At 43.4% G+C, this 22,211-nt stretch overlaps 1 protein-coding gene across 1 annotated transcript in view; it reads right to left on the bottom strand.

The window, feature by feature from the left end:
* Window positions 1-21,723, bottom strand: part of LOC104277167 (vasoactive intestinal polypeptide receptor-like) — a gene marked incomplete at both ends in the record, with an annotated part of 41,530 nt that extends 19,807 nt beyond the window's left edge. The window contains 2 exons of the mRNA XM_009873732.1: window positions 2,337-2,444; window positions 21,627-21,723. Of these exons, the coding sequence (XP_009872034.1) occupies window positions 2,337-2,444; window positions 21,627-21,723 (205 nt within the window). The remainder of the gene's footprint in view (window positions 1-2,336; window positions 2,445-21,626) is intronic.
* Between the last annotated feature and the right edge of the window lie 488 nt (window positions 21,724-22,211).

The following is a 22,211-nucleotide window of genomic DNA, read 5'->3' as shown; positions in this document are numbered from 1 at the left end:
TGACAGTAAAATAAGCTCAGAGATAGGCTTATGTATGGAAAACTCTGAAATCAGTTGATGAGAATGCCATTCCAGGTTTGAAATTGGTTTCCTAATCACAGGTATCTTAGCACCAGTTGAGGCATCCTCATGCGTTTATTAGATCCCCAGATTGTCTCAGATGACACCAGATGCTTATGCCTAGCAACATGAATGAAGCGCTCAGTGTCTACATCATAGGTGCGGATCTGGGACCTCAATGCCTGCATTTCCACTACAGTCAACAGAAACTTTATCGATACAGTAAATGACACCTAAAGAGCCGTTGAGGTTCCTACGCACAGCTGCCTGTTGACTGCGCTGGCCTGATTACTGCTGACATTAATGGGATACGAAACACTTATCTTTGTACAGATACATCTGCCTGAGAAACAGCAGAAACTGAGAGCGCTGAATCTGCTCTCTCCAACAAAGCAAGTCACCGTCTGCTTTACCGTACAAAGTGAGGAGAAATAGATATTTTCATGCTGCTGTCCATCTGATCTCTTCAAGTGGCTAATTGATAATGAGATGCCCCGGCCATCACTGACCAAACCAGCCAGCTCTCCAGCGACTAGAATCCCTGGATGACAGCCAGATGCAGAAAACTACATTTTACCAGAGGAAATTCATCCAAAGCAATGTGAAATCCCCCTAAAAGGCTGCTGACCTTGCCAGCTGCAAGGCTAGATGGCATTTGCTGAACTCACTGCTCGCAGAACAGCACAAATGCCAGCAGCCATGCTACAACATGGGTATGCTGGGATGGGTCAGGGGTTGGTTTGTGTTTGAGGGTCTTTCTTGGCCTGGCACATAGCGATAAGTGAATGGAGAGACCAATTGATGCCCTGACTGCTCTTAATGAAGCCTGGACTTTTCTCAGAGTAGGAACTATTCACTTGCCTAAGTATAGCTTTTTCTGAGATACCCTTAAATACCTGAGAGATTTAATTACATGAACCATGGGAGAACTGCACCTTTCTGCAGGAGAACGTGGAGACCAGGATGTCCTAGGACATATCAGAGAGCAATAGTTACCCCTGAATGGGCAAGTTTATTGAGTCTCATAAGCCTATCCTATTGCACAATTAGAGGCATCTCACTTTGATCATAGTCACAGTTTTATATACTTATATATATGCATAATAATATATACATTATATATATATTATGTATACATATCTATACATAATAATAAATATATATAATACATCCTCATTGCTCTGCTCTGGTGGGCTGAAGTATTAGAAAAACTTCTTAGAGAGTTTTTTCCTTCCTGTTTCACTCACTCTGCTAGGTCTCTAAAACCCAGCGAGCGAATGTTGTGCTCAGGAGAGGCGAGGGCACAAAACATCAACAGCAGGCAATTATTCCACACGGCTGGACCAGTGCACAGGGGTCTTGTCCTGCTAGATGTGTGACATTACAGCAGCTTCTGCCTGCTTCCCCTGGGTGATGACACAGCACTGATAACTACTGGGGAGTTTTGGAAATGAGGAGGTTACAGCTGTAGGACAAGACACCAGGGTTTTTGAATTTCCCTTCTAGGTCTGCAAAGACTTTTGGTGCAGCCTTGGGCAAGCTGTGTAACCAGTGTGTGCTGGTTAATCAGTGTAGTGCCCTGGCCTGTTAAACAGGGACAATATTGTATCTTTACTCCCATTCATAATATATGATGTGTGTTTGGACCGCATGGCTGTAAAGTGGAGACTTATCAGCTCGATGTATAATCTCCAGTGTAAAAGAGCTTAATTCTCTGTGGAGGTCTGCAGAGCTACTATAATAAAAATGGAAAATAATGACTATAAACTATCAGGAGACAAAGAGTCCTGTTGCTGCACAGCTCTTGAGACCTGACTTTTAAATTAAAGCTTCCCAGAACCCCCCCAAAAGGTGAGTTAAGCTGTTTTCTCTATTAACCTTCCCTGCCCATTATTTGTCAGGTTAATTTCTTGGCCTGTGGCCAAACCTGTCATTTTAGCAGAAAAAAATTACTTTATAACCTAAAGATTCAGCTTGTTTATTTGATGTCAGAGACTTAATTAATTATAATGCTAAACTGCTCATTTTGTACAACAAACATACTATTACACAGGTTGATCCAATTTTCACTGCACAACATCCATATTATTGGATTTCACCAGGGGCCAGTGATCCAGGGCAGTATGTGGTACAGGGAGGATGCTCTGATGGTTTGGGCGTTAGGGCTGAGAAACCTCCTCTAACTCATGCAAGGAGCTTGTTTCTCCTGCTGATTATACGTGTGAGATGATGGGAAACCCCCATTTCAGCGAGATGAGCTCTCTGGCTTTGCTTACCAAGAAAAGTGGTGAGGAACCTGAAGTACTTTGGGCACGGCCGTACCACAACTTCACCCACCTCCGCTTCAGGCCAGCACGTGATGTTGTCCCATTGTCTTCTGCAACCTGAGGAAAAGAGAAAAGTAGAACAGACATGAGTGGTATCTGCTGGATGGAGCAGAGGAACCGAGGCAGAGCAGCTGGGCAAAGGTGTGTGGAGCCTATCATTTCAGTGCAGACACCTTTTGGAAGGAAAGGCACAGAAATATTTTCTTTAAACATGTAGCTTTCAGCTACCCCAGTCCCTGAAATTTGGCCCTGGTGATGTCTGTAATTTTTCTAAAATCGGTATAGAAAGAATAGCAGATGGGTGCAAGAACTGGGCAAACCAGAGTTAAGAGGGAACAGTGCCTATTTTTTAGATGAAAAAGGCAGAAAAACCTAATTAAATATCTCTTTTCCTCGCCCTTATCTCTCCCTGTTGCATTTAACCACCTAGTCTAATCATGTGAGAGGTATTGCCCTTCTCTGCTTCCCCCAAACTTCTGTCATCAGCTTTTTCTCCCCCTTGAAACGAGATGATTGTGTAAGGGATGTGCTCAGCAAGAAGGGGACACCGATGACAATGAGGTGATCAGGAGCCAAATCCTTTCCCCAGGTGTTTTTCTCCTTAAAAAGGAAAAAGCACAAAACACTCCTGAAGACTGAGAAGGGACAGGGCTGTCCCCAGGAGATGTTCTCCATGGAAGGGTGGTGCAAGCTCCTGGCTATCCAAGCTGGGAAAGAAGGTATAGCCAATGGAGTTAACTTCAGGGAGAAAATACAGGATATTATTAAAATTAAGCATTTCTGAAAATTTTCCGGACAGAAAAAAAAACATTCTGGGTGAAAAAAATCGCATATCCTTCCTACAGATTTATAATATGTTCTGATTTTGCCCTTTTATTTCTAGTTTCTCAAAAGACATTAATGATATCATAGGCGTGCTGCACTGTTGAATAATGTAGCATTAACACCGAAGCCAAATGGAGTTGGCAGACCTGCCATAAAAAAAAATATAAAATATCAGATGTGTTTGTGCCTCAACATGTTACATATTTTAGAGTCCTTACTAGAATTTTGAAAACATTTTTCTTCCCCCTTTGAATTTCCAACGGACAGCCACTTCAATTGCTGCCCGAGTTAGATAGATGGATTGTCAACAAACCTCACTTTTTATAGCACCTCTGCTCTCGGTTATTTGTCACGCCCCATTAGATTGCAACACTTCCCCAAAATGTGACTAATGTATTGCTGTTAAGGTCAACAGCCTAACAAGAGAAACGAGAATACAGAGAAGAAAGCTTTGAGAAAATACTTTTCACGTGCGAGCAAAGGGAACTACGAAACTCACTGTCAAGCTGCGTTTCTTGGTAATTATATCCCGATCTTCAATTCCTCTTTTAAACCATCTTTTACTACTTGAGCTAAGAAAAAGGCTGGTGTCATCATCAGTCTGTTCAGATTGAGGCAGCATGCTCTCTCAGATCAATAAAGAGAGCTTTGAAGCTGGAAAAGAACCCTCTTTCAAAGTTATTTTACAGGTTTTTCCTTCCATCTTTCATGAGCAAACAAAACTTCTCAGACGAAGCCCTGAGGTGAGTTTACTGGAGCCTGAAAAATGGAACAACTGACGGTATCTTCTTCATGCATGTTCTTCTATAGCTTTCATTAAATTTCAGGTTTCTATTAGGTGCAAATCTTAGTTTCCACATCCTCATACTTATCTGCCACTAAACAGCCAGCAGCTCCAAAAGTATAAAGATATTAGATATTCTGCCCATGGAAAATAGATTTCATGACAGGAATTTTCATGTTCTACAATCTTCTCTTCCATCGACCTCAATAAATTATAGTGCACTCGTTAATTCAGCACAGGTTATAGTGCAACATAAAATGCAAGGTGATAGCATCAAATGGCTTTTTAAATGTCCTGAATTACGCACTTTGAGAATTTTTATGATTTGTATCTTTTTGTGTGTTAGCATTTTTCACTACCACCTGTGCTGCATGAAAAAAAAAATAAAAGCTTTTAGGTGTTCACTTTTGGAAAAGAAGCTCTCTTTGATTAAAATAAAGTGAAGACACACAAGACTGGCCTTGCAAGACACAAAAAGTGGACTTTTAGGAATTATTGCCTCCATCAAAAAAATCATTATCTGCCTTTTAGGCCTTCCAACATAATTCTTCCTTATTCCCTCCCCAGCCATGCCAACAATATTTGTGCTGTAGCCTGGAAGGGTCCAGGTTTTAAAGGTGGGATCCATATCCCTAAAACAATGCATCTAAAAGGCAGATGTGTAAACCTAAAGAAGCCAATGAAAACCAGATCTCTGGCTGGCAGTTCGTGTCACTGTAGGATGGTTACCTAAAGTTCAGAAAATTAATCCTTATTTGGAGGACTCCTCTCCAATGACTAGAAGGGGTCTGCAGGGGTAACTAGAATTTCACGAACAGGAACAATAAAAAAACCTGGTACCTACAAGATGCTCTGTATTCGCCATCCCATTACAACTTCAGGCAAAAGTTTGTGCCTGTCCATCCTAACCAGGTCACAGTCAACTTTTATCAAAGAGCCTTCCACAACATTGTTTTCTTTCTCCAAAACTGATAGATTTTTACCCTGGAAAACTGTCAGCATGATAGATCGATGCCTAAGAAAACTATTAGAGGGCAGAAACAGCTGCAGTGTGTGCCTGGGAAAAAGGAAATCCCTCTTTTGCCTGCGGCATCACTTGGCCTTCACAGATGTAATAAAAATGACAAATTGTTTTGCCTGATCAGATCATGTTTAGTGATTTTTAAGTGCTCCTCCGTTAATTAAACCTAAATGTTGTCTTCTTCCTTGCACTCAGTGTCTGCAGGAAGGATGCAAAGGTATTTATCAATCCTTACCCAAGGTAGCAGGTGCAAATGAGCCATGAATACACCTACCCTTAGACTCCATTTTAGTCCAGAGAACTGCTCTGCTCATTTGCTTGTTGCTAAGAGTCAAGGAATACACCCTGCCAAGGGCTGTGCTTTGCTTTGGAAAGGATCACAAGTGAGTCTGGAGAAGCAGTGTGAAAATAAGCATCTGACTTTTTCAAGATGGTAGCATTTATCACATCCCTGGGTTACTAGGAACACCCTTTAAACTCATGCCACTATAAATATGTCTAAGAGAGTCTTTTCCTTTTCGATTATTCTAACTGTGACTTGCAGACACTCAGCCTCATCCTGCTGTTGCCTGGTAGATTGTGAAGCGCTCTCTGGAGCCAAATATTTTCTTTTGGAGGGCTGCAGGGAGAAATCCTTCACAACTCTAACAAAGCTGCTTTTTAACTTTCACTCGGATAAGCAGATCAAGTTGCTCATCACTGCACTGTAAGCCAGGCAATTAGTGTAATCACTAGCAGCCACCTCCTCTCTCCCTCTTGAAGCCAGCTCTTGTAGTCTTGCCCAAGGAATGGGCTGGAGAAGGTTGGCCATACGCTGGAGCTCAGATCTCACAACCAGCAGCTCAGCCTCCCTCTTTGTGAGCCAAAAGCCTCAAGTGCAAGCCAAGGGCTGTGTCAGCCTCAGCTGGGCTTTGGAGAGCCCTCCTCTAAGAGGTTCTGACTCAGAAGTAGTGGCTGAAGACCACTAACACAGTCCTGGCTACAGTGGGTTTGGAAAGCCCACCATAAGCAGAAGATTGTTACCTCTTCCACTGTCTCTGCTAAATGCAAATCAAAGCTTAGGTCCTCATTTCCAGTCCCCTCAAAAGGTTAATAAATAGAAAAAACAAATCAATCATTATCTTAGGTATATAAGTGGTTTGCAGAACCGGCAGACTAGAGCACAAAAAACATTTATCTGAGTCATATCTACATTTACAGCAAATATACAGTCAAAGCTTATCTAGGAAGCAGCAGAGAATAACTTTCCTTCGTGAATAAACATGACCTCCAGAGCTCTGGCGCAGCTCTGAGATGTGACTAGGTTTGGCTGAGGAAAGAAACGAATGGCAGTAGTCTGTGCCAGGCACCTTCTTAACTCAGATCAACTCCCAGTTCAGAATAAAAAAGAACTTTCAGCACATGTCCCGTACACACCGAATGCTCCCTAATGAGTAAGATCACTCCTGCTCTCTTACGAAGCATATTTACACGCAACACTTTGGCTCTTTGAATCCCTGCTCAGATGCAAAGGTCTCTGATGCCTGGGATATCTCAGGATCTCTACAAGCCTCTCACTACTCACAGGCTGATAACATCAAGGCTCAGCTTGATTAACCCAAGCTGAGGTATCACTGAGTACCAGCACATGTCAGTGTGCTTGCAAAGGACACTCATTTTCACTCTGATTTCATATCAGCAGGCAGTTTCCGACCTCTCTAGCACTAGGACTGCAAATAGCTTTTGGGTGACATTTATTCTTCCACTGACAAGCTCAGCAGAAGTGAAGCCTTGGTTCTCACCCCTGGTTTGCCAGTTTGGTCTCATTACAATGAATTATCATTGCATCAACCCTTTTCTCTCAGATGATCACTGAGCTTTCACCCGACCAAAGTAAATAGATCCCAAAAGATGGTCCCTGCAACAATCTGCTAACTTGGTTCCAGACAAGCAGCTTGAATTGGGTCACAGTAGAAGCCAGGAAAACCCATCATGAGCCTTGGATTACTACTACTGCCCTAGAGAGACTTTCTGAATCAGGGATAATCTGTTTAAATCTTAAAAGTTGTGCATAATAAAAAAAACCCCACCAACCTTAGACAAATTATTTTTCTTCCATAGATCTTTTAAATTAAATGCAATTTGATTTTATAGAGTCACAGAATGGTTTGGGTTGGAAGGGACTTTAAAGATCATCTCATTCCAACCCCCCTGTCATGGGTAGGGACACCTCCCACTAGATCAGGATGCTCAAAGCCTCATCCAGCCTGGCCTTGAACATTTCCACCTCCCTTTTGCTTCTGAACCCATGGACACTTTTAAAATTCCTAACCTCCTGAGCCAGGGAGCTACACAGTTCAAGTGTCCACTGAAAGAAAGAATACATCTTTTGCTTAATTCAGTTTGAACCTGCTCATTGCTGGTTTCATTAGGAATTGCCTCGTTCTTTTACAGAGACAGAAATATTCATAACCTAACCACAACATCTCTTTCCCTGGGGAAAAAAAAAAACACCACCATAAAATCCTTTTTTGTATCTCTCCTTAGGCATCTCATTTTCAAGCTGAGGTGTCCTAGCCCAGTTAGTTCCCTCTAGTGTGGAAGCACTTCCCTATCATTTCTCCCTTGTAGCTTTTTTGGTTTTAATTCTACCCCACCCTGCCCTGCACTTGCAGAATTGGGTTTTACCTTATTTTTCTGTGACAGATTGGGATTAGTCAGGGTTAGCTTGTCTTCCCTTTCCCTCCTGCATTCACTGCTGTGCCCTTCTTCCTCCAGCCTCACTCAAGCATCCTCTGGGCATCTCTCCTCCTCCAGCTCCATCTCATCCCCTTTTTATTTTTATCAGCACTACCAGCCTGCTCTGAAGCAAAACTCTGTGGCCTCGGAGCTCCCCTTTCAACTTGCCACGGCTTTGCATTTAATTTGGCTATTTTCTGACCCGTCACGCTGCCTGCAGGCAGGATGTGACAGAAAAAACCACTTTGCTGAAGAGAAACCACACTCCCTTCAGGGCTTGCAAACCCCTCACACTGCAGAATTTCCTTCCTACCACTGCTGTACTCCTGTGTTACACGCTGATGCTCCCCTACTCATCCCTCAGTGAGGGCTCTACAGCCCCAATCCAGCAGAAAACGGGCTTGGGTAAGCATAGAAAGCAAAAAGGATCCCCAGACGGAAAGGAGTTGGACTTTGCCTCAATATCAGTGGCAGGACAGAGGTACTGATTTCATTTTTCCCACTCTACATACAAGCTAGAGAGTAACACGAACACTGTTACTTGCTATAGAAACTAGTTTGCACTTCTGCAGTGGCTTCCAGTAAAAGTTGTCCAAGCTCTCAATATGAATTTTTTAAAGACAACTTTCTTCCTAAATGTTTGCAGAAATCTGAATCAAAGACATAGGAAGGCAACCTCACCTTTAGCCCCCAGACTGAGTCATTCAAAACAGCATGAAATAAATCACCAAAGACTATTTCTGGAGGATTATGTTTAAGCACGAAAATCCTATGAGTTTTTCCATCATCAACATCTACTAGGAAATAAGTTTTTCTTGTTGTTTCTAATCTTTCAGCCTTTCTTTAATCAACAAACTAAATAAAGACTTTTTTCATCTCTTCAGATCGCTCTTATAAATCAAACTTGTGAGCTGAGTCCTTCTGCTTAATTTCAGAACATGTAAACTGAACCAAAAGATCCAAGATTTAAGACAAAGATTTACAAAGTGGGTTGCCAAACCAGAAATTTTCTGCTCACCAGCACCTAAACAAGAGATAGATCTGTAGTGCTCTGACATGGAGCATGCTTAAAGGTTTATCCCAGAGTTTTCTTATTCCTTGCTCAAATCCCCTTGCTCTTCCAGAACGTGTAGACACTTGGATTTGAATTTAGCTACCTACTCTTCCTACATGGTTTTTCCCATGTTGGCACTTTCTGATAGCAATTCATTCATATCAAAGATGACCTGGCTCAACCCCTAGCAATGCTTTTTTTGACTGTTGGGGAGGCAAGAGAGACCACCCTGATAATGCAGGATCTAAAATGGGTCTCACCCAGGCTGTATCTCTTTTGTACCTCACTGTCTTGCCTGCCAGAAGTAAATGGATGTTGCAAGGAGAAAAGCATTAGAGATTTTGTGGGTCTTCCTAATAAACCAGGCCAGGTAAGGATGAGACATGAGTGCAGCAGCTCTCACTGATGGTTCAAGTGCTGTGAGAATCAGGATACTTTTCCTCAACTTTCCAACAATTAGTCCAACCTGCATGAATTCCTTGACTTGATTAAATGTATACGGCAACTTGAATGATAGCGTTAAGATGAGAGCTCAGGAGACTTGGCCGCTGTAATTAAGTTCAGGCTCTCCCACTGGCCAACTTAGCTTGACTTCCTCATGGAAGGCAAACAGGCAACTGACAAGCCCCCTTTGGCAAAGTACTCATGTCTTACCAGTCTGAAGTAAGCTGTGGAGGATCACATAGAATCACAGAATTATTGAGGCGGGAAAAGACCTCTGTGATCATTAAGTCCAGCCTATAAGTCCCTCCTATAACAATTAGAGCATGATTAAAGAGGAATCTTACCCTGTTGCTACTTTAAACGACCATCCTGTCCTTTCAAGACCAAATGATGTGCTTTGCAGTCAAGGAGATTTTCCTCCAATGCTGTGCTGCTCTTCTTCACGGTAAATATTGGGCTAACATATAACAACCCACTGAAAAAAGGGAGGGTAAAACGGAAGCTTCCTCTGCTAACTGTAAGCCACAGACTGCCTGTCCTGCTACTAGAGCGATACTGCAGTCCTTACGCAAAGCTGCAGAGAGCTTCACCAAGTACAGTCTTCATCATCTGGTTCTTGCTTATTAAATGTAATGGAGTTTGTGCTAGAAATGTGCTTCTTGCCCATAAATATAGAGGGACGTCTGCAGAAACAGGAAAGGTTGTGTGGAAGCCCTGTACCTTAGCTCTGTAGGAAGGGACAAGAGGGAGCAGAAAGCTTTGATTTCACATGGAGGCATATTTAATGGTTAGAAGACAAGGAGAAAGAAAAGCTAAATTTGTGAGACACGAATAAACTTAAAACCTTTCTGCAACAGAATCCCTGCTTAGGTCTGGTGGGTATAAAGCGTGGTATCTCTGACCTCAGCTTCTCATGTTCTCCACGATTTGACTTTCCTATGTTAAAAGATCTGCATATCAAGAACTGAAGGCATCCAGGTTATAGAAAGGCTGGTGCATAGTAAAACCAGTGGAAAAATCTCCACTTGCTGCAGCAGGTTTTGGATCTCAGCCATATATTGTAACGGGAGTTCAGCAAAACTGATGGCATATGCAACATTTTTCAACGTATTTATCCTATATAAACAGGGTGGATACCAACATGAAAGTGCTCTGATCCAGTCAGAAGGGAAAGAAAAATAAAAAAAAGATGAGGAAGGAGAGATTTTTTTACCAGTAATCTAATGGATGTGAGGGCGACAAATAAAAGCCGCTGTCAGAAATGAAAGCTCTGCATAGATGGATTTCATCTGAGCAATTACCCAAAGCTTTGAAAATGCTTTGAATTTGCTTTCCATTGGTCTTTAGCAATGGCATTTTCTCCTTATTTTTATAACCTTTGCATAACTAAGGCTGTGTGCATCCATATATTACCCCATGCTAAAAAAAATTCCCAGTAACAAAAAGTCTGCTGGCATTTAAAAATGTTACTTATTCTCCACATTAAAATGCCTTTATCAGAACAAGACTTATGTCCACTAAATGGCTGTTAATCCCGACAAGCCACAAGACAGCTGTTCCCAAGTCAAATAAACACTGCTGTTTGGTAGAAAGCTTCCAGCCAGGACATGTCAGCAACAGGTCAAACAAAAGCAAAGCCTCCATCCCCGTAGCGCATTAAGGCAGAAAATAGATGTTGTAACATCTTATCTTGTGCTTGTGTCTGTAGAAAGCGGAGGTCGAGCCAAAAATCAGCTCTTAGTTCTACAGAGAAGACTGATGAGGTGCTGTGTTTGAATTTCGTCCTGTCACTGGCAAGTGTCTGGACATCAGGTAGGCTCGGGCAGTGACAAGCAACTGAGGAGGTACCACTGTTCAGCAGTCCTCAGTGAAGAGGTGAACCCTCCTTGAGCAGTGATTTACCAAGAAAGAATGGACAGACAAAGAGTGGCTTTGTAGAGAAAACCCCTTTGGGTACTGTTTTCTCAAAAAGAGACTCATGGTCTGGAAGAATCATAGAATCATGTCCAATTTTCTTGGAAAAATCACAGTCTGGACAGCACCCTGTCCGGCTGAATCTTAAAAGTCCAATGTGGAATCCACCACTTTCCTGGGGAGCTTATTCCAATGGCTGATTGTTCTCACTGTGAAAAATCTTGCACCCAGTCAGAATCTCCCCAGGAGTAAATTATACCATTACTCCTCATCTTTTCCATGTGACTCCTTGTAAAAAGGGAATCTCCATCTTCTTTGCAGTCACCCTTTAAATACTAGAACATGGTAACAAGGCCTCCTCTAAGCCTTCTTTTCTCAAGGCTGAACAAACCCAGTTCCCTCAGCTTTTCCTCATATGGCAGGCTTCCCAGTCCTTCAGTCATTTTTGTAGCCCTTTTCTGGACCCTCTCCAGACTGTCCTCACCTTTTTTGCATAGCAGGGACCAAAATTGAACACAGTATTTCAGGGGTGGCCTGGCAAGTGCTGAGTAGGGTGGGATAATGACTTCTTCATCTCTCTGCTGGTGATGCCTTTGCTGATGCAGCCCAGCATCAGCTTTGGGCTGGATCGAAGCAGCCAACAGAAAAGTCTGGGAGATGCTCATATCTAAGGGTTGAAGCAGGGTTTACCACCACAGCAAGTGCTTCCTTCTCATGTTTCAGATAGCAGCTTTCCTAGTGTGGTAAAGGGAAGGATATCCTTTGAAAATGGCAGGGCAGATTTCTTTCTTCTGAATTTCCAGAGAGCAGGCTCCACCTCTGTAAGAGCTGCAGCATGAAGTTTTGGTGTCTAGGAGGAGAGGTCACAGAGCAGATTAGGAAAGCATAAATGAAGAAGGAGGTATTATGAAGTAGCCTATCTCAACTGAGTATCATGGACACTGTCCAATAACTGGAAGGAAAAACTCTTTTAATTGAGAGGCATCTTGACTCTGATGCTAATCCTTTAAGAGACATAAATGAGAATTTGGCATTTAAGGTATTGATGTCACATGGCTGAATTTTCTGCTGTTGTAAAAGAGGACACGTTGTCCAGGAATGGAGAAGACTGATGCCATGTGTGGAAGTTGCCTGATGTTGCCGGTCAGAGCAAGACTGAAACCAAGAGGTCCCTTGTTTTACCTAGACCAGATTAATAAAGAACAGTAAATGAAAAACTGAGGAAAGGCAGCAGGGAAAAAAGTCCCACAAATCACTTTGTCTTTAAAGAGATCATTAAGATAAAATGTAGTATCTATTTTAGACAGAACTAAATGGTTCTCCAGGCCTCATTCAATACGTTAACTAGATCCTCAGGGCTTGATTTAACTGACCAGCAGTAGTAATTTATTGCCATTCCTGATGTCCCAGATTATATAAGATTTTCTGAGACTTATGAGAGCCCTACACAATTCTGAAAGGACAAGTGGAGACCACAGTGATTACCCAGAAGCATCTGTTAAGAACATTGATGTGTGCTGAAGGGCTCACAAGAGTCAACCCCTGTCCAAGAATCTGACTCTTTTTCTTGACATTTTTCTTTGGCTGCTCTGAACCATGGGGACAAACCTGCCTGATTGCCCTGCAAGTAAAGCTTCTCTGAGACCTTTTCAGTCTGGGGACAGGTGACTCCTCTGCCATGCATCAATGCCACCTTACATTATTATGCAGAGTCCTCCTTGGACATCTGCCTAGATGAGTATTTCCCCTGGAAGCCCCTTCAAATCTGCCAGTTCCTTGGCCCATCACAATGCTCCCTTTGCTACCGAGTTTAAAACAGTGGCATTTTGCTAATAAAACCATCCATCTTCACATACATGAAGGTGTAAGCAGCACCCCTGTGAGCATTCAGCAGGTCTTTGGGATGTGCCACCACTATGACGGAGCCAGAAAACACCAACATCTCCCCAGCTTGGGGTAAGTGGCTCATCCACCCCTTTCTCCACCCTGCTACGTCCACTACCTCAAGCACTTGAGCTGCTGTCAGCCACGTAAGACCTGCTCTAGCGGTGGAGCACCTGGAGAGCTGCTGATAACTGGGCTGTCACATAAATCAGACCAGCACATCATCTATCCCAGGAGGTCTTACGCAACTGGAAGGTGAGAATTCACTTGAACTTTTGCAAACAAGGAGCTATTAATTATTGCTTATCTTGCTGCACTATAAACAGATGGTGATGAATAAACAGACTCCTAATTTAAACTTCATTAATGTTTTTCCAGCCTGACTTTTAATTTCCATATGTTCACTGCTTCTTCTCCCATTAAACATGCCTTGACTTCTTCTAGGGAGACTGACAAAGAACCCCAAGCTCCAAATTTAGCTTTTCAAGCAAGCCTCTGCTCTAGGCCTGTGGAACAGCAAAAGCAGTATTCAGAGTTTAAACAACATCAGCTATTTCCCACGCAGATTTCTTTGCATGTGGCAATACTGATGATGAACTTGAAGGACTCAGATCTACCACTCACAACAAGTGCGAAGCATCTATAAGTTGAGCAGATGTGAACTGGCATGGGGAGGGGAATTGGCGCTACTTTCACATTTTCCATTTTTCTGATTGAGTTTCAAACCCTGCTTGCATGATAAACAGGTCTGTATTACAAATATAAAATGCAATGCTGGAGTACTCGAGGTATCAGAAGTAGCTCGACTGTAGCAAGTCCTTGATGGCTATTGGCAATTTCACTGACACTCAGAAGATCATCTCAGCTATTTCCACAGTACTGAACTGCTGGGAACAGACAGACAAAATGCTGACTCTGAGATGCTGACAGCCTCCAGCTGTGCAGTTCTGAGCTTCTTTCCTCTGTACTTCAAGAATCTGAGATCCAAACCAAGTCGAAGGTCTTCTCTTTGGGAAAAAAAAAAAAAAAGTCCTGAAAACTCGTAACATGACAGTTCAACAAAGGGAAACAAAATGTCCTGCACTTTGGAAGCAATAATGCACATGCGCAGGCTGAAGAGTAACTCTCCAGAGAAGGACCCGGTGGTCCTGGTGGACACCAAGTTGAACAAGAGCCAGCATTGTGCCCTTGCCACAAAGAAAGTAAATGTTACCCTGGGCTGAATTAGGTAAAGTGTTGCTGGCAGGTCAAGGGAGGTGATCCTTGCCCTCTGTTCAGCACTGGTGAGACTCATCTGAGGTTCTGGGTCCAGATCTGGGCTCCACAGTACACTAGAGATGTGGGCATACTGGAGAGAGTCCAGCAAAGGGCTGCAAAGAAGATTAAAAGACTGGAGAATAAAATTTATGAGGAAAGCCTGAGAAAGCTGGAACTGTTTGGCTTAGACAAGAGAAGGCTCAAGGGAGATCTTATCAATGTGTATAAATATCTGATGGCATTCAGGGGAAAGCACAAACTGAAAACCAGGAAATTCCACTTAAGCATAAGATTTTTTCCCTTTGTTAGCATATTTAAACACTGGAAGAGTGTCCACTGTCTAGAGAGGTTGTGGAGTCTCTATCCCTAAAGATATTCAAAACCCAACTGGACGTGTCCCTGAGCAACTTCTTTGGTTGACTGTGCTTTAGTCAGAGGTTTGGACTAGATGAGATCAAGTCCCTACCAACCTCAGAGAGGTTATACTAAGCCAAGGAGCTATGTTAATGTAGAAAGCTTCATCCCACCAGCTCATCTCATTAGGCTTTGGTGTCAGCAGTCTTCTGTGGTTTAAAGGTCCCCTCTCTCTGTGCTTGAGTATTTTCCCTCATGCTCAAACTTCCATGACATTAAACATCAAAAATGGGCCAGTATTCCTGTGCCCAAGTGCTGCCTGATGTTCCCACCATGCTCCATGAGGGCTGTGGACCATAGGATGCCACACTCCCTTAATGACAGTGTGGCCTCCAGAGCTGCTCAGCCCACCCAAACACAAGTCACAGCACCTTGGTCAACTGCCATTCCTCAATGGCTCTGCTGTTTCTGAAAGAGTAGCTGACTGCAGAGCGAATTGATTAGCAATAATAGGATAAATAGCCACTGAGCTGAGCCAACTAACCTAGATCTGACTGATTTTCTTAGCTTTTTAAAAAAAAGAAAGGGGTACTTGATTATTTTTTAATTTTTATTTATTTGAGTGCTTCAGGTTAAGCTAAACTGTTTATAAACTACCTCTACAAAGAGGTGAAGCTCTCTTAAAAAACAAAACAAAAAAAAACCCTTTCAGTGCTCCAGGTTCATTATATAAAATAAGCAAAGGGAAGTCAGCAAGAAGCAACGCAGTGGTGAGCCCTGCCTTGCAGCAAGCCTTTAGGAATTCAGCCACACTGCACACAGAGATTTGCCACCATCTGTGAGTCTGGGAAGCAAAACTCCCTTCAGCCATTCCCTCCTCCTAACCCTTGGGAGAGCTTCCCTACTGTTGCTAACCGTATCCTCAGTGGAGCAGTCGCTGTATTGCATACAGATGTCCTGGCTGACAATAGATCTGGAGGAAAAACCTGCTTTGCAGTGGGGCTGGGATCGCACCCTTCAACTTCTCAAATGTGCTTGCAAGCGTTTTCAAAATAAAGCAGAGGACTGAGGAACTCTCTTTATTATAAGCTCCTAAAACTACCTGGAGAACCCCAGGCTGTGAAGTCGCCTTATTTATTTGTTTTACGTTGTAGCGGTGCCCCTCACTTCAGTAGAGATGTTGAGGTACTGGAGCCACGAGGCTGACGAAGAGACTAGAGGGAAAGTCCTATGAGAAGAGGCTGAGGGAGTTGGGAGTGTTTAGCCTGGAGAAGAGGAGACTCAGGGGGCACCTTATCACTCTCTACAACTGCCTGAAGGGAGGGTGCAGTCAGGTGGGTGTTGGGCTCTTCTCCCAGGCAGCCAGTGACAGGACGGGAGGGCCCGGCCTGAAACTGCATCAGGGGAGGTTTAGGTTGGATCTCAGGAAACACTTCCTCACAGAGAGGGTGCTCAGGCACTGGGATGCACTGCCCAAGGAATTGGTGGAGTCACCGTCCCTGGAGGGGTTCAAGGAGAGGCTGGATGTGGCACTCAGTGCCATGATCTGGCTGATGTGGTGGTGTTGAGTCACAGGCTGGACTTGATGATCTCAGAGGTCTTTTCTAGGCTCAACAATTCTATGATTCTGTGATTCTGTGAGATGCAGCCTCGTACAGCCAAAGAGGTCGCTGGTGGTGTAACTGCACTGAGACGCTGCTGAGCTTAATGTCCCCCCTATTCTGGATGCTGGAGGACTTTAGCTCCTGTCCACTATCAGGATTCAGCTCCTGCTTTTGCAAACCCACTGCAGCACTGCATTGCTCAGCACTGGCATGCAGGGCGACGTGGCTTCATATATGTCAGACATAACTTGAGCATTCCCAAGGAGTTCCCTAAGCAGCTGCTGAAAAATCATCATCGGCACAAATCTGCACCCACAGCCACTGCAGATTGATGCATGATGCTATGTGCAGATTATACTGGGAGAAGGGAGATGGATAAAGAGAAGAGGCAACCTAACCCAGATGACATGAATTTTCTCTTTTGGGGTGGTACTTCTCCCTAGACACAGTAGCTTCCTGTGAATTTAAATTGTGTGTGCTGCCAAAATACTGCATTTCTTATTCCTCTGCCTACCCACAGTACTTTTTTGAGTCCCAATTGTAAAATAGCTGGACATTTTCCAACTTGCGTGTCCTTACCTTACCCCTGCTAGCTAGTAAAATATTAATATTTCTGTTTTAAAAGAAGGAAAATGAAGGCCAAGAGACCCAGGAATCACTTTAACTGCAGCAACAGTGCTACTGTAGTTGAAATTATCTGTAGATACCAAGTAAGGCAAAGTTTGCAGGAAAATCAACTATGAGACTAGCAGAGGGTGGGATTAAAACATGCTTAGAGTGGGAAATTAAGGCATCGACAGTTAATGATTCACATCTGCATGACATCATCACAAACACATGATCTGTGTCATTCGTAGTATTTTACCTGGTGCATGCCAGCCATGAGAATTGCCCATTTCTAATGCAGAAAGCTATACACCTCACATAACAAAACCGCAAATTTCACATGTCTAACACCCAGGTACATTTGTGTCTGATGCAATCCAGCAACACCTTCTCCTGAGCTGTGTGATAATGGGAAAAATAACAAAAACTCATTTTCCAGTGTGTTGAAACTCAGCAAAGAAGTTTTCTATGTCACTTCCTAGAAATGGTGCAGGCAATCTCACTGAGATGGATTTTAGATCCTTTAGGAACACAATCTGCACTGAGATGAGGCATTTTTTTACATCACCTCTTGCAGTGAGCAGGGAGGAATCCTGCCGCTTGCGCAGTATTGCCTCAAATTATATTGTGAGCACTCTTTGGGGGACAAAGCTCTAAGAAGATCATCTAAGAAATACACAAGGCAAAATTTAGCTTCCTAAAATTCAGTTCTTTTCCTGAATGAACAGATTCGTCACTCCTAATGATGGAATTGGGACTTCACCTTGTTTGGCCAAATAGCCTAAAAGCCAGTGACTACTAGGACAGGAATCATCTGTGAAGTGTGATTATTTCCAATATAGTTGAGCTGCTCACTAAGAATCCCATCATAGGAAACAAAGATCTTGTCAACCGGTGAGACAATTTGAACATGATGCATCACATACTAAAAGAGATGCCTATATTTGGCCAGAATACACTAGAGCTACCTAAATTCAAGTGGAGAAATCCTTCCCCAGAAGTCATTGCCTTGCAATGGCATGTGAAACAAACTGGTCTTAGTCCGCTTAGTCTTGATTTTAATGGTGAAGAACCACAGAATCATAAAATCATAGAATCACGGAATGGTTTCGATTGGAAAGGACCTCAGAGATCATCGGTTTCCACCTCCCACCACACCAGGTTGCTCAAAGCCAGATCCAACCTGGACTTGAACGCTTCCAGGGATGAGGCATCCACAGCTTCTCTGGGCCAGCTGAATCCACTTCTACACTGAATCACAACTGTCTCTTTACACCTTTACTAGTTATTTCACAGAATCACACAGAACATTCGGGGTTGGAAGGGGCCTCAAAAGAACATCTAGTCCAATGCCCCTGCTAGAGCAGGATCACCTAGAGAAGGTCACACTGAAACGCATCCAGGTGAGTTTTGAATATCTCCAGAGGAGACTCCACAACCTCTCAGCATGGAGGTAAAAGTATAAGAGGGCAGATGACTGCAAGGGCAGTCCTGCTTATGAAATCCAACCCTGTGCTGCAATACCCAACTGCATCCTACACACCCGTTACAAACTGGGCAAGCTGTGCCGTGAAGTCAAAAAAACACTCCTTCCTGCCGACCTCCAGAAAAGGCTGTTTAGTACCTCTGATGGCAACAAACTTCCTTTAAAGTCCAGACTTCGATCTCATAGCTCTTTTATTCTCCTGTATACATGCTGCCAGCTTAAACTGGTCTTCCATACTGTTTTCTCCCTAGCTGCCTCTTCTCAGCCCTTCCCGTGCTGAAAAGCTCACCTCTCCTCATCAGAGGTTGTCACACTGTTGTGACCCCTGCATCTCTCTTGTGTCCCTACTGAAGTCTCTTCAAATAACTTTACAGATACTGGATCACACTCCTAACAGGGAACAGAGAGACTCCCATCCTGCTAATAACAAACTTCAGTCCTGTGGCACACAACTGTTAGCACCTACTACCAGCACTGAAAACACATATGTTTAATTTGAAAAGAAAGCATCGATTTCATCCATGCATGTACACCCACTATAAGGAACAAAAATAGCATTATTGACATTATTGTTTATTAGTGGAAATCTACCTGCTTATCCTGAGCTGGTGATCAGTCTCAGCGCTTGCCATCAGGGGTTCTTAACAAGAGACTAATCCTTCTGACACAGCAAATTACACCTGTGATTAAGCCCTTCTGATCGATACCATTGATAATGGCTTCTAAACAAAGCTTTATTTCCAGACTGTACTGAAATGGTGTGTTTCCTTATTTCTATTAATTTAATTAGAAAGGATAACAAATCGGTTGTTAAAGCTCAAGTGATTTTCTCTTCGGCGGAAGGATGTGGAATGTGGAGAAGGCAACACACCTACCCAGCCGTAAATCAGTGTATTACTTTATGATGACAGGGAGTCTCAACTGTTTTCCATTCTTCTCTGGGAAACTGAACTGTATTAAAACTGTGTTGTTCTTGAGAGTTTTACTAGGTTTTTTTTATCTCCAGCAACACCCAGATTAATCAGTCATCACCTTCCTACGATTTTACATCAATACCTTTCATAAGATTTCTCCCCAACCAACTTCCCCCTCACTCCTTAACCGTCAAAGTTCAAAGTTTTACTTTGCAGCGACATTTATCGAGTTATGGAGCCCCACCCCAGAAAAAAAACATCTTTTTCAGCCTACTTTTGCTCACACACTGTGCCTGGAATACTCCAAAGGGCATTTAGGCACTTTGAAGTTACCTTCCCATGCTACTTTTAAAACAGGCTTCTCCGTAAGACGATTCACCCAGAATTACCCATTTGAGAGCCAGTACTTTAGAGATGCTGTTTTCTTTCTGTTGATTGCAAGGGCAGCCATTGTCTAAATAAAAGTCATGTATTGAGCTCTTAAATATCTGCAAATCTTTAAGGGTAGATAGATGCCAACCACTTTCCATTGTAAACTGGGCCCACTAATGTCATCAATTACCGTTTCTATCCAGGACATGCAGACAGACACAAACGACATCTGACAAAAAGCATTTTATAGTGCTCACAACGGCAATTTTTGAATCAGTCATATTGGATAACTATGGGTAGTGACTGGTGGAAATGAAGAATTATCCCAGTCTGGTATTTCAACATTCCCTTATGAAAAACAAACTCCAAAGGATTTTTATACACTTGTCAGTGCTTGGGCATTAAGGGCTTGCAACGTGACTGAGCGTGTTTTTACATCAGAATCGGGAAAAATGTTTTCAATGGTTTAATTCAGCAGAGAGAAAAAAAAAATAGAAGCTGAAAAACAATACTAACACTCCTCACACCTTTCATTTTGAATATCCTGCATTTAAATGAATTTCTTTAAATATCCAGGAAAAGGAAACAAAGCATTTAGTTGGCTTTCAGATGCACGTTTTTAACTACCTCGGCTTTTCCCTTTACGGGATTCCAGGAGAACATTTCTTCAAACGGCTCCATTAATTGTCCAGGGACACTTGGAATAATTTCCGAATCAAAGAAAACCATATTTTACTAGATAAAAGCAGGGGCCAAAAGCCATCCTTGTACTCAGAAATGCTCCTCCAGGGATCAGCATGTCCCCAGGATGCTGTTCTATCACTAAGCAATATTGTGAAGAACAGTTCTTCGGTCTGTAAACTAACCGCAAGCAATGCCAAGAGACAGAGGGTGAGAAGATATCCTCTTCCATTTTTAGCTCTTTCAGGAGGTGGGATGCAAACGTCAAGCAGGACACACATCTTCTCACCCCTTCCCCCAGCAACATGTTTTTGAAATCTGACAGTCAACCACCTCCTTTACTCATAAAAACAGGACCTGGAACTTGAGAGACGCTTGGATGGGGAGAGCTCTAGCTCAATGCCACATCTTGGGGCTTTGACAGCATTGCTCTAGTTTGGGATGGGACAGCACAGTGCCAAAGGCAGAAACTTTCTTTCTCTGACACACTGGTTTCTACAACTGAAAACTGAACGTGGGTGGCTGTGTCAAAATTTCCCATGGACTCTCTCAACATCACCTACTCGTGTCCTTGTCTCACGAGTTGGGCTGCAACTCCTCTGCTCACAGCAACTTCTTGCAGCCCCTCTCCTGCTCAGAAACCCCATGTGCCCAGTGCGTGGTGGTGCCACGCCTGCTCACCAAGCAAAACACAGCTCCATGGCTGCTGGTGGAGGCTGGGATCAAGAAACCTTGGGAGGCTGGAGAGCAAAGGTAGGCTCACTGACCTGGTTCTCCTCTCTCAGTCACTGAAGCAGGGGACTGGAAAGACAAAAGGAGAGGATCTCAGCCTCCTGGCCGACTTTCATAACTTGCAGCCTTTGAGCATACCCTTGCTTCCTCTGCTTTGCCACCAGGACAGGGAAAATTTTGGCATGAGGATGGGAGGGCAGTTCAATGGAAGGAGAAGGTGACTTTGACTTCCCCTGAAGCAAACCAAGGCTTCTGAGAACTTCAAGATTTCAGATTCCAGGGAAAAACTGGCTATGGCACTTTCAGTTCAGAGGGGTGAATGACTGTGATTACACCCTGACACACCTAAGATAGGCTTACCCAGCTGGGAGTCAGCGAGTGATCCCCAGTGAGATATCCAAACTCTTGGCTGATTGAACCATACTTTGGTAGTATCTATTTCTATCGCTCCGAGTGTAAGAGCTCAACATCAGCTGGAGTGACCGCCCTGTTCTCACCCAGAAGGGGTGAGAAATGGCATGGACAAGGCAGATGTGAGGGTGAGTGATGCTGGCTTCCAGACCAGCAAGAGAAGACAATGTCCCCATACCTGAAGTCTGGTTATCCCCAATAAGCTCTGCCAAGCACTGGCTGCGCTCTTCTTCAATCTCCTGCATGATGCTGCATTCCGGGCGCGTGCTGGATGCCTGCAGGAAGGGCAGAGAAGAAGAGATTGATCAAAACCCATCTGTGCTCAGAGATGTGTTCCTGGGGATTCATCTGAGCTCTCCTGGGCACAATGAGGATATACATCCAGCCTTATCTTATACTTGCTTGAGAGAAGGAGCCTGCTGATAAAAAAGCATTTCCCTTGGTGTCTTTCTTTAAAAAATAAAAAAAGAAACGACCATTTTTTTTCCCCAATGATTCTGCTTCTTTATGCCCCAGGAACCCTGCCTGACTAACCTAACACCAACAGCTATCTAGGGCAGGAAGATGGCACTTTTAATATTCATGCCGAGAGCAGTGTGATCCATGCTTACACGGTTTATTCCCTCCGTTCTCACATGGCCTACCTCATGCTAATTCAAAGCAAAACAAACCCCAAATCAAATAAGAAAGAAATCTCTGATGCAGATTAGGAGTTCAAGGAGCTAAAAAGCAGGAAATTCCCAATGACAAGACTTTTTCCCCT

The sequence above is a fragment of the Apaloderma vittatum genome, unplaced genomic scaffold, assembly GCF_000703405.1.
Source record: "Apaloderma vittatum isolate BGI_N311 unplaced genomic scaffold, ASM70340v1 scaffold3067, whole genome shotgun sequence".
NCBI lineage: Eukaryota > Metazoa > Chordata > Aves > Trogoniformes > Trogonidae > Apaloderma > Apaloderma vittatum.
Note: the sequence above shows the minus strand (reverse complement) of the source record. Positions and strands in the feature narration are given on the sequence as shown.